At 42.7% G+C, this 13,538-nt stretch overlaps 1 protein-coding gene across 1 annotated transcript in view; it reads right to left on the bottom strand.

Annotated features, from left to right (window-relative positions):
• TPK1 (thiamin pyrophosphokinase 1) overlaps positions 1–13,538 on the bottom strand; it is a 310,839-nt gene that overhangs the window by 182,063 nt on the left and 115,238 nt on the right. Inside the window, exon 3 of the mRNA XM_023736916.1 lies at positions 10,177–10,246. Within this exon, the coding sequence (XP_023592684.1) occupies positions 10,177–10,246 (70 nt within the window). The remainder of the gene's footprint in view (positions 1–10,176; positions 10,247–13,538) is intronic.

Raw genomic sequence — 13,538 nt, 5'->3', positions numbered from 1 at the left:
GTAATTTTAAAGTTGAACCAGTACCTGACATTTTACAAAGTGTAAATTATTCTTTAAAACAATTATTAAACAGCAACTTGTAAATCACATACTTAATTTTTTAAACTATAACATTTAATGAGACAATATCGTACGAAATTATTGTACTTGGTAAAGGTAAGACAGAACCCAATACTGGGGAAGGCAAGGTCATGTAAGCTCCACAGACACATCCAAACTTCCCGAGGGACCGAATCACTGGGCTGAGGGCTGTGGGGACCATGGTGTGGGGGACATCTAGTGCAACTGGCATAACATAGTTTATAAAGAAAATGTTCTACATCCTACTGTGGTGAGTAGCATCTGGGGTCTTAAAAGCTTGTAAGTGGCCATTTAAGATACTCCACGGGTTCCACCCTGTCTGGAACAACAAGGAATGAAGAAAACCAAAGACAAGGGAAAGATGAGTCCAAAGGACTGATGGACCACAAGTACCACAGCCTCCACCAGACTGAGTCCAGCACAACTAGACGGTGCCCGGCTTCCACCACCAACTGCTCTGACAGGGATCACAACAGAGGGTCCAGGACAGAGCTAGACAAAAAAGTAGAACAAAATTCTAACTCACAAAAAAAGACCAGACTTAACAGTCTGACAGACTGAAGAAACCCCAAAAGTATGGCCCCCGGACACCCTTATAGCTCAGTAATGAAGTCACTCCTGAAGTTCACCCTTCAGCCAAAGATTAAACAGGCCCATAAAACAAAATGAGACTAATGGGCACAAAAGCCCAGGGGCAAGGATGAGAAGGCGGGAGAGGACAGACAGGAAAGCTGGTCACAGGGAACCCAAGGTCGAGAAGGGGAGAGTGTTGACATGTCATGGGGTTGGCAACCAATGTCACAAAACAATATGTGTACTAACTGTCTAATGAGAAACTAATTTGCTCTATATACCTTCATCTAAAGTACAATAAATAATAATAATAAATAAAAAGAAATCACTGTACTTCCTCCTCGTTGCTGGCAGCTTAGTATCCATGCAGGTGGTGGAGCCTGTGGTCCGGCGTCTGCCACCACCTGAGAACGGCTTTTCTCTACGTGAAGAGATAAACTGGGTCTGTCCTCCTGGCTTTGCTAGGATTTCCCTGCTCAGACAGCTCCCAGTTACTGACCAGCATGTTCTGGAACAAGATTATCACCATTCCAGGGAACCAATTCACATTTCATTAATGACCCGTCCAGTTGGAGCAAAGAAGGATGAGATGTAAAGAACATACAAAAATAAATTCAGTAGCAAAACCCAAGGTAAAAAAAAAAAAAAAGGTTCTGGAAGAGAAGCAGTTTTAAATTTACTATTCACTCCTTGCCCAGAAAGGACTGCCTCCTTTGTTCCAGGAAGAGTAAAAGAATGACAAAAACAGTAAGAACTGAGGACCACAGACATAAAATGTCTAGAATATTTACATCACAGACAAGGAGACCAAGGACTGCATCACATTTACACAACAGGTTTCTGGAAAACAAAATGCAACCCATAAAACAATGTAAATTACACTTCAGCACATAGCCTAGAGCCATTTTCTCCTCCTTTATTCCTGAAAGGTACTGTTCTTAAAAGACCTCTCAGCAGCTTTTTGGATGGGAATGAGTTTTGTTGAAAAATCTAGGCAGAGGGTTGTTGTGAAGGTTCATTCTAACTCCTAGTGACCCCACGTGACGGAGCAGCACTGCCCCATAGTTTCCTTGGCTGCGATCTTTACAGAAGCAGATTGCCAGCCAGGTCTTTCTCTCCCAGCGCTGCTGCGTGGGTTCGAACTGCCAGCCTTTTGGTGAGCAGCCAAGCGCTTAACTGTATGCCACCAGGGCTCCAAAGAAAAGACAGTGGGTTGCTGACTGCTGCCATCTATACACACGGCAATAGATAATTCAGTGTAAAACTCCGTTAATAAGACACAACATATAAAAAACACAGATTTCCCACCATTTTCTTCTTCCCTCACTTCCTCTACATAATCAGTGGGAACCAGGTAATAAATAACGCTATTATATGTGAATATCAAATATAACTAAAGAGCTGGTCAAACGTGGCTTTAAAAATTATATGCCATTGTATTATCATATGCAGACGCTCCTCTAAGCAAACTTCAGACAACATTGGCTCCCACAAACAGCAGACGTGACCCTGGCCCCCCACCTCCTGGTCAACATCTCTCAGGGTTTCTCTGTTGCTATGAGACAGGTTAGTCACCAAGGCAGGCAATAAACTGCCTCAATCGAACTTTCCAACCATTCACCTCAACATTCTCCACAAACAGTAAACAATCCTAACTTTAAAAGACTAAAACATACAAAATATATATAAACTTGATTTAATCTTAATACGGCTGGTTAAAAAAAAAAAACAACAGCAAGAATACACACTAGATTCTAGACACTTGAGTTTGAGGTTATAGCAGAACATTCAGCAGAGTTCAGCTGAAAGCTGCAGATGCAGAAGAGAGCTGAGCAGGGGAGGCCAGGGCTAAAACCAGGTAGCCTCAAATCCCCCGCATCTGATGAAATACCTGTTACATATACGCTGTGTGTGCCAGGCTGCGAACACAGCAGTCATCACAGACCAGCACGTGGCCTCACACAGCTGCGTCCCTGAGCGGCGGGTGTGGACACGGAGCGCCCTTCACCCGGGTGCTGGTGAGCAAGAGAAGGGGATACAGCACGAGGAGTTAAAATGAGTAAATGAGATCCTGATGAGAGAGAGAGGAAAAAACAGTGCCCCTGTTTGGGCAACGGAATGAAGAAACGTAGGAAAGAGAAGACAGAAGTGGAGTGGCAAGGAGGCAGAGAACAAAGGCGCTCAGGAGCCCTGAAGACCACGTCTTCGTTCCTTCATTCACAGCTGGTCACCACGCAGTCACTCACATTTACACTGCTGTGAGTCGGAATCGACTCGACGGCAGCGGGTTTGGTTTTTTTTTGGTTTGGCCATGGACAGCGGTGGTTGAGTGGTAGAATCCTCGCCTTCCGTGCAGGAGGCCCGGGGTCAATTCCCACCTCAGGTGCAGCCACCTCCCGCTGTCAGTGCAGGTTGAGTGTTGACAGGATGCTGAACAGGTTTCAGTGGAGCTTCCAGACTAAGATGGACTAGGAAGAAAGGCCTGGTGATCTAGTTCTGAGAATCAGCCAGTGAAAACCCTGTGGATGACAATGGTCCAATCTGCAGCCAGTCATAGGGATGGCACAGGCCTGGGCAGGGTTTCCATGTGTTGTGTGCGGGGTCCCCACGATTGGGGGCTGACCTAACAGCAGCTCACAACAACCCATCGCCTAATGACCTCGTGAATTCCCGGCGACTGTGCCTAAGCCACCATCATCTGATTGCATCTTCAGGGTTCCTGTAATACAGAGGTGTGGGACCCAAGCTTCACAGCTGCCCAGGCTCTAGTCCTGTGCTTTAGGATCTGGTAGTTCAACTCACACTTCCACACATAATGGATAGGTGCAGCACAAGAAAACAGAAACTAGCAGGGATAGAAAATATTTACTTTTCAGTCATTTTGGTCATTTTTGTAAGCAAGGCTCTTGCCCCCAAAAGCTGTGGGCAGGGTAAAAGGAAGAATCAGATAAAAACAAGAGACCAGCAGAAGCTCTGCTAGGCGGCGTGTTACGCTTGGCTTCGGAAACCTGGGAGGAGCAGACGACCTACCAGTGACCTCCCGGTACTGGTCACTGGGTGCATTTATGAACTCTGTGTACTGTGCCTCAGCGGGATCCCGGATGAGACACACGCAGCACGCGAATCACACAAAGCATTTGCTGTCGAGAAGTGAGCGTTTTGTATTTGTGAAGGTGAAGAACTGGCGCTCACCTGTAGGTAAGCTTTGGTGGTGGTCTTGTGTTTGTAAACAAGAAAAGGTGACACCTTTGCCTCTGCACTGCGTCCAGCCTAGCAGGAACCTCCTGAGTAGGCCAGCCTTCTCTGGCACACCCCCCAACACACACACACACATACACGTTTCCTTGTAGGAAAATGACACCATCGCTTGCTTTCCAGTAAGATTGCCTCGCTCATCCCTTCCCATCTGGCCTCAAGTTGGAGAACAAATAATTACAGTAAAAGGCAGAGAGGAAAGGTGAGCTTAATGTAAAGAGCGACGGGAAATATTTACTTGCACATTTACTTAGTATGCAAAGCACCTTCCTGGAGCTAAAGATTATACTCTGTCCTGTTGTGAACTGTTGTGACCCACAGGGTTTTCACTGGCTGATTCTCAGAACTAGATCACCAGGCCTTTCTTCCTAGTCCATCTCTGCCTGGAAGCTCCGCTGAAACCTGTTCAGCATCATGTCCACACACAGGTCTACACCGACAGACGGGTGGCGGCTGAGCATGAGGTGCATTGGGCAGGAGTCAAACCTGGGTTTCCCACATGGAGGGTGAGAACTCTACCACAGAACCACGACTGCCCTCTTTGATGATGAGTATCATTCATAAATTAAAACATATATTTGGGAAAACTTGTAAAAGAAACATAAAAACAAAAGGTTATTATCCTTGTTCAACAATTTACAAAATAAAATCAAATAGGAAAAATGAAAGAAACAAGACAGGAGAGATCAAATGTGAACAGCTTACAACAGAAACATAATGACTATCTATTATGAATTATTATTAACATAAGGGGCATGTATCTTTAAAAAAATACATTCACATTTTTTAAAAATGTAAATATTAATAATCTAAATTTGGTTCCAGTTTAAGCTAATTTTTTATTTCTTATGTTTTGGTTTTCTCTGTAATTATGATGGCACTAAAAATTACTGGAATTCAGTCTGGTTTAAAATTGAACAAATAAGGGCAGTCTGATTCAGATTTCTGTCAAGGGATCTGGCTAAAACAAAATCTCTGGTGTGGCCCTCTTTGCCACCTACAGGCTCACTGGATCCCATCCTCTTAGAAGCATCACAGCACAGGTACCACGGCGACAGAGGGACCGTGTGACCATTAACCCTTCCTCCTGCAGCATCAGAAAGAAGCCTGCTCTGGCGACAAGGGCCACATGGAGGAGCTTCGCCAGGAAAGCCCCATTACTGGTAGCAGGAGTCCTAAGACAGGACTATCAGGCGGAAACGTTCTCCTCCCTGACTGATAAAACGCTAAGATGGCAGAAACCGTACCTGTTTCTCTTGTTGACAACACGGGGAACTGCTCTCCAGTCACTAATAACCTACTAATGGGCAGCCCAGAAGGAAAAGCTGACCACGCACTAGAGGCCGCTCGTGACAACGAAGTGAACTTTGCACGGAAGGAAAAAGATGATGAGAGCCGTACAAAGAAAATGGCATTCCAAGCTTCTAAGCTTCAGCTGCCTTTTGAAAACTGCTGTGCTTTAAGTCAGAAATATTCTTTTTCTATCTACAAACTTGCTTTTTTTTTTTTAAATGAAGGAAATAAATTTGGGAAAATTCATCTTAAAAAGGCAAACTAAGAAAAAAGTTAAATGTATTATTATACTTTTAAAGCAGATATGCCTTGGTACATATATATGCATATATACACACACACGTGTGTGTGTGTATATATATATAGTTTTGTTTTTTTTTATAATTTCTCTTACCTAATTGTCTCAAAGATCCAGCTCAAGAGAAGGAAGCTCTGTGTTGGGTAATTTAAGGTTGTCTTGGTGGTATTTAATTATGATTGGAAAAATAAAACAGTAAAAAATACCCAAAAATAAATTTCTGAACCCCCAGGAAACTTAAGAGTTTACCCAGAAAATATATATATAATAACATGAAGTCAGGGAAAATTCACAGACTCTTTTGATCAACAATAAGCTTTTATAAAATTGAGAGAATTATACTTTAAAAACGTATTCATTTTTTTAAAAAATTTGGCAAGAATGTTATTAAATGGAGAAATGTCTATTCAAGTCCTCTATCTTTCAATTAGGCTGTCTTTTTATTGTTGCATTTTAAGAGTCCTTTATATATTCTGGAGCCCTGGTGGCTCAGTGACTAACAGCCTCGCTGCTAACCAAAAGGTCAGCAGTTTGAATCCAGCAGCCGCTCCTTGGAAACCCTATGGGCAGTTCTACTCTGTCCTATAGGTTTGCTATGAGTCGGAATTGACTCAATGGCCATGGGTTTGGTTTTCTGGCTTATATATCTGGACACAAATACCCCAACAGACACATGATTTGAAAAATGTTCTCCCATTCTTTTCACTTGCTCATAATAATTACAATTTTTAATATATATTATAGTGCATATAATATGCCAAGCACTGGGTTAAGAGCATTACACTAATCTCACTTATCCACCAAAACAAGAAACAACAGACTCTCAGAGATTAAACGGCTTGCGTAAAGTAGCAAAACTTCACGATAGTCATGGAACTCAGTTCCAGGCAGCCTGCTCTCAGAGCCCCGCTTCTCAGCATTGTCTCCTCAAAGGTGTGCACCACACCCACACCACCCATCCACCTGCTCAGCAGCCGAACGCCTCTCTTCCCCACCTTCCTCTGCACCAGGATTTTTAAACTTTAGTATGCATCGATGTCATCTGGAGAGCTTTTCTGAAACAAAGATAGTTGGGATCCACCCACAGAGTTGAAATCAGTAATCTGGGTGCGGCTGAGAGTCTGTATTTCTAACTACTTCCCAGGTGATGCTGATGTTGCTGGTCCACCAGGAGAACCACGCTCTTCAGCCTCGGCAGAGCATTTTTACCAGCAGTCTCTCTGTCATTGTGGTTGACTAATGAACTAGCTAAAGCCCATCACTGCATATGAAAATTTAGATTTCTGGATTTCATATAGAAACCAAAGAAAACCAGTTGCCGTGGAGTCGGTTCTGACTCAGGGTGACACCATGTGTATGAAGAACTGCTCCAAAGGGTTTTCACGGCTGCGCCACTACAGAAGCAGATCGCCAGGCCTGTCTTCCGAGGCCCCTCTTGGTAGGTTCAAACCACCAACCTTTCAGTTAGCAGCCGAGCACTTAACCGTTGGTGCCAGCCAGGGACTCCTCAAGGAATATACTAACTACTCTCAGATCCCAAACCCTGTGTTGATAGTTCAGGGCTCATCGGGGTAGAATTGCCATTTGGATATTTTCTCACAAAATTTACTAACAGCACTTCTTAAATTGACTCCAGCTGTCACTCTTCTGTCCCCTAACAACAGGAAGACCACGGCTGGCTCCACTGGGATTCATCATCAATTCCAATTTCACATCCTATGACGACGTGTCAATAAACGGTAAATGCCGCTTGCGCAGTGTGGGGTTACTCTGCTTACTCTGGGTCTGATAAAACAAGATCAACATTTTATCTACAAGAAGCACACAGTAAGGACCTCAGGGTTGGGTGCGTGCGCACGGCATGTGCACTCATGTAAGTGTGCAAAGGGACCACTGCACAACTTTAAAACAATCAACGTACGTGTCACATCCTGTGATTTCTCTCAACTATAACTTCTTATTTCAGTGGTCTGAAAACACGCTGGGATAAACCCAAAAAAAACGGGAGCAAAAAAGTATGAGCTATTATACTAAATAGAACCCTGGTGGCTCAGTGGTTAAGAGATAGGCTGCTAACCGAAAGGTCGGCAGTTCGAATCCACCAGCTGCTCCTTGGAAACCCTACAGGGCAGTTCTAATCTGTCCTATAGGGTCTCTAGGAGTCAGAATTGACTCGACGGCAATGGGTTTATTAACAAGTCCGAAAACAATTCTTTTTTTTTTTTTAGGTAAAATTAAAAGAGCCCTATGTTACTCAAAACTCTTGATAAATGATCTGGGTTTCTCTGAAAAATCATGTGAAAGTAATTTATTTCAGGAGGCTCCATCCTCTAAGCAGGCAGGGAAAAGGGGTTTTGTCAGAAGCATACTTTATGAAATAGAATCACCATAAACAACAATACCCCTGATTAAATTCAGTTGTAAACTGACTTCCTGCAGCTGCTTAAAACGATCTCCGTCTGAAAATTTATTTTGACTCCATGCAGGATCTGACAAACAGCACCTTTGCAAATACATTTCCCCTCCTCCAATCACCCAAATCAAAATTATGAAGAGCTGTGCGTGGGTAAGTCCGAGATCTCTGATTTATGGCACTTGATAACCAACAGCCTGAAATATACCACTGAACTAATCCAATCAGAATTCCAGACAAATTCGCCCTCCCAGTTTGCTGTGCAGAGTTCTTTAGTGCTGAGCTTCATGCTGTAAATTCTCTTTTAAATGTGCTAATCATCTTTACCTTCCATCATTTTGATTCAAAGACCCAATAATATTGATATGCTTACAGACTTCGTAGTTTGATTGCATAAATAATGTTTAAGAGAAACTTACAATGCTACGAATAATCACTGCTTAATTCCAGACTTTTCTTGGAAGTCTAAACCCGAAGGTCTTTAGGATTCCTTAAAGTTCACACAAATCTCCTTTCAGTATATGGTTAAAAAACAAACTGATTCTGACTCCTGGTGACCCCATCTGGTACAGAGGAGAACTGCTCCACACGGTTTTCTTGGCCGTAATCTTTATGGAAGCAGATCACCAGGCCTTTCTTCTGCAGTGCCACTGGATGGGTTCAAAACGCCAATTTTTAGTTTAGTCGTCCAGCGCAAACCGCTTGCGCCACGCAGAAAGCTTCTATGTGAAACCAGACTTGTTGACCACGCCATGAAATGCCTGAAGGGTTAAAATAAACCCCAACCACTGAGAAACTCCAGCCACAGTAGGAACAAAGCAGTTATCACATAGATGGGAGGTGCTCAACCCATTCAAAATAATGTAGAAATGTGTATTTTTCAACAAGCATTCTAGATGGTTCTTAGGAACAAGAACATTTGATCATGACAAGAATACATTTGGGAAGCACTGCTTAATCGATATCTTTCAATGCTCTGGTTCGTATGATGATTTTTGTGAGCTGCACCTATCATTAGGTAGATGGCACTCCGGGCCAGGTGCTCACGAGCAAGCAGGGTCGGATTCATCACTGAGGGCTCACGGGCGCCATGCTCTTAGCTGAACTGGCTGAACTGCCCCTCCTTACAACACACATCGGAGCGCTTATCACACGTTGTTCACGTCAGGCCTTAGCGAACACGCGCCGAGGAATGCCACACATTTAACTGCCCCGCAGGCTGGGATCTGCTCTTGTACAATGCACCCAGTCCCTGAGACACCAGCGTTCCCTCCAGAGGCAGTGCCTCCGCAAGCCAACTGAGACAGGCGCTTTCCAAAAGCAGCTCCAAGATTACGAGTCTGAAGTTAAAAATTCTGATGCCACAAACAGAAACATCTCATTTCAAAAATGCATACATTTAACCCATACCTAGGGCACGCGCCATCATTCTATGCGTATTTTTAGTATCACGGAGGTGACTTTTCAAACTATAAACATTGCAATACATTTAACAACACGTACCATAGAGACAGAACTCATTTCCTAGCCAGTCCCCTTGTATCTACGCTATAAACTCTTACATTTGCCAAGGGGTTGGACTACAGACATCTTAGCAATGAGCTGAATTTTCCATCTGTTTCCATCAAACATATTCTCTTATCTAAAAATACCTCCACATGCAAAGATCAGAAAAACCAGACAACACAGATACCAAATCATTAGCAAATAAACGACGTATAAATAAAAGAGATATATGTGAGCATAACTGAGAAGTAATTAACTCAGAGTAAATTACACTGGGCCTTACTCAACACTAATATAAAAATGTCACATGTTCTAAAACAGAATTTATAGTCCGTTTATATGAGATCAGTTATTCATTTAACCTGTCTGAATAACAACTCAAACTGCCATCTGGTTTTATTTTAACCAATGTTCAAAGTCCTCACTAACGTAGCTACTTGATAATTCTACTTAATGAGGATCCTGAAGTAGCAGAATAAGACTTTTAAAAGCAGGAATATGATTGGCCTCTCTCTGCTAAGAGGTCTCATTCCGCGCAGAGAAATACCACAACATGGCCAAGCAGCCCTGTCCTCAAGGGGGTTTTCTGTGACAGAAACAGTGGCCCATCACTAAGCCACTTACTCCGAGGGTCGCTGTGTGTCAGAAGGGGCTCGACAGCCCACAGCGGAGGCAGCAGCCCACTTCCCAGGAAGACGAGCAAGGCAGAGGGAAGCGCGGACATGTGGTGTAGGGGCGCTACCTAAAAGCAACCTACCTTTTCCGTTCTCCTTCAGTGACGTCGTACAAGCGGTTGGCACCTCCGTCAGCACAGGCTTTTAAAACAGCTTGGAACAGAAAAAACAAAGAGCGTTTCAATACCAGAAGCTTCCAGCACTGTTTTTCAAGTGGTAAACATTAAAGAGCAGGCCTGCACGCACACACGTGTGCACACACTCACGCTCACTCCTTGGACTCCCAGGGCTATACACAGTACTCCAGCCTACAGGACAGCCCTGCACTGTGAAGGTCTGTTTGCTTTTACGTCTCTTTCAGCCCCTCTGCTTAACTGACAGAGAGGGTGTGTGGGGGCCGGCATGGCGGTTTTCTTCCTTTCTAACAGGACTTAGTTCTCATGCTCAGGGACCGGAAACAGGATATAGTTATAACATCATAAAAATTTTGTTCCTTTGTTTTATTAATTTTTACAGGTACTTTCTACACATGGCAGGTATTACAGGTTCTGATAATTTACCATAACATAAACTGATGAAATATCATCTGTGGGGACCTTTCCTGGATTTCCCCCACCCATCATGAGATGTCTCATAAAAGTCCCTGAAGAAGCGTGGTCCCCCCATCAGGGGACCTAAAACACTTACAGAAAACCTCACCTCTACCCACCACCCAGCTTTAGAAATGTCTCTAGTGAGCCTCTCTGGTAATAAACATCTGATGATGTGCTTATTAAACCAAAAAACCAAACCCACTGCCATCGAGTCAATTCTGACTCAAAGCGACCCTATAGGACATAGTAGAACTGCCCCACAGGGTTTCCAAGGAGCAGCTGGTAGATTGGAACTGCCAACCTTTTGGTTAGCAGCCACGTGCTTTACCACTGCACCACCAGGGCTCTGATGTGCTTATTAGCTGAGTATAATATTATAAACTGGCAGTACCTTTGACCATGCTAGTCCATTAGCTGATGGCTTCCACCGTCACAATGGCCGATGGCTTTGGCTTCCACTGTTATGTTGTTACATTGGCTTATAGCTTCCATTGTTACAGTGATATTTTTAGGAAAGCTGCTGTCAGTTATTATTTTTCATAGCAAATCTGTCTTCATTCACTACATACTTTTTACTTACATAATAGTATTTTATTGTGTTTTCAGTGAAGATTTACCCAGCAGCATAAGTTCCCATTCAACAATTTCTACACAGATTGTCCAGTGACATTGGTTACATCCTTCACAACACGTTAACATTCTCATTATTTCCCTCTGGTTGTCTATCACCATCTGCGTTTAAGATCTTCCCTTTTTCACTAGTGTTCTTAATTTCACCACCATTTAACTTACCACTTAACTTACTTGGGAGCCCTGGTGGCGCAGTGGTTAAGTGATACGGCTGCTAACCAAAAGCTCAGCAATACAAATCCACAAGCTGCTCCTTGGAAACCCAATGAGGCAGCTCTACTCTGTCCTCTAATGGTCGCTATGGGTCGGAATCAACTCCATGGCAACGGGTAACTTACTTGGAATTAACTGTTTCCTGAATCTTATGATGTCTCTCTTTGGTGCAGGGTTAATTCTTTAAAAAAAATATAATAATGAAGCGATATGCTGCCAAGTTGATCCCAATTCATAGCGTCCTTTTGTGTGTAGAACTGTCCTCCATACGGTTTTCAATGGCTACTTTTCAAAAGTAGACTGCCGGTCCTTTCTTCCAAGTCACACCTGGGTGGGCTCAAACTTCTAACCTTTTGCTTAGCGGCCGAGTACATTAACCATATGCACCACCCAACAACTCCAGAAAATTCTTAGCCATCATCGACTAATCAGGTGCTGTCTTCCATTCTCTCTCTGCTTCTCTTGAAGCATACTTTTCGACAGTCTCATTCTGTCTCTCTTAAATAATGTTTTATTACTGTCATCTCTTCTTTCTACATATGTGGGTGATTTCTTCACATCTCTTTTTCAGTGTGCGAAGTCTCTGTCTTTAATTATCCCGAGTCAGATTTAAAACATTCACATTTATAGCTTTGTAGATTAATTTTAAAAGAAATAGTATTTGCTTCTTTGTCAATCTCGATGTTTTTTCTGCAATCTACTTCAGCTAAGATCAGTGTTAACTCTTACCAATCCAATTTTTTTCTCATGCCTATTATTCCTAACCATTTTGGTCTTTTCTTTGTTTCCTGTCTTTTTAATAACCTTTTTCTTTTCCAAATGTATGATGTCCTTGATGTCATCCCACAACTCATCTGGCATTCATTCAATAGTTTTCAGGTGAGATACACTCAAGGTCATATTTTGGGTGTCATGGACTTGTTTTAATTTTCTTCAGCTTCAATTTGAATGTGCATATGAGTAATTAATGGTCTGTTCTGCAGTCAGCCCCTGGCCTTTTTCTCACTGATGATACTGAGCTTCTCCATCATCTCTTTCCAAAAATGTAGTTGACTTGATTCCTCAGTATTCCATCTGACAAGGTCCAGGTGTATAGTCATTGTTTGTGTTGTTAAAAAAAGGTATCTGCAATGAATAAGTCATTGGTCTTGCTTGCAAAATTCTATCCTGAAATCTCTGGCATTGTTTCTATCACCAAGGCCATATTTTTCAACTACCAATCCTCCTTCTTTGTTTCCAACTTTCACATTCCAATCGCCAGTAGTTATCAATGAATCTTGATTGCATGTTTGAATAATTTCAGACTGGAGAAGTTGGAAAAATCTTCAATTTCTTCATCTTTTGCTGTAGAGGTTGGTGCGTAAAGTTGAATTAACAGTTGTATTAACTGATCTTCTTCGTAGGCATATGGATATCATACTATCACTGACAGCGTTGTACTTTAGGACAGATCTTGAAACAATCTTTTTGACAATGAATGTGACATCCTTCCCTTTCAATTTATAATTCCTGGCATAGCAGACCATACGATTTTCCAATTCAAAATGGCCAATAACAGTTCACTTCAACTCACTCATTCCTAGGACATCTATCTATATGTGTTCCATTTCATTTCTGACAACTTCCAATTTTCCCAGATTAATACTTCCAACATTCCATGTTCCAATTATTAATGGATGCTCACAGCTGTTTCTTTTCATTTTGAGTCATGCCACATCAGCAAATGAAGGTCCTGAAAGCTTGACTCCATTCACATCATTAAGGTCAACTCTGGGGAGGCAGCTCTTCTCCGGTTGTATTTTGAGTGCCTTTCAACCCGAGGGGTTCATTTTCTGGGCACTTTATCAGACCATGTTCTGCTGCTATTCGTGTTTTTCACTGGCCAATTTCTTTTAGAACTAGACTGCCGGGTCCTTCTACCTAGTCTGTCTTACTCTGGAACCTCCACTGAAACCTGTCAACCATGGGTGGCCCTGCTGGTATTTGAATGTAGAGCAGCTACAGTGAAT

Source organism: Trichechus manatus, unplaced genomic scaffold (assembly GCF_000243295.1).
Source record: "Trichechus manatus latirostris isolate Lorelei unplaced genomic scaffold, TriManLat1.0 scaffold00093, whole genome shotgun sequence".
NCBI lineage: Eukaryota > Metazoa > Chordata > Mammalia > Sirenia > Trichechidae > Trichechus > Trichechus manatus.
Note: the sequence above shows the minus strand (reverse complement) of the source record. Positions and strands in the feature narration are given on the sequence as shown.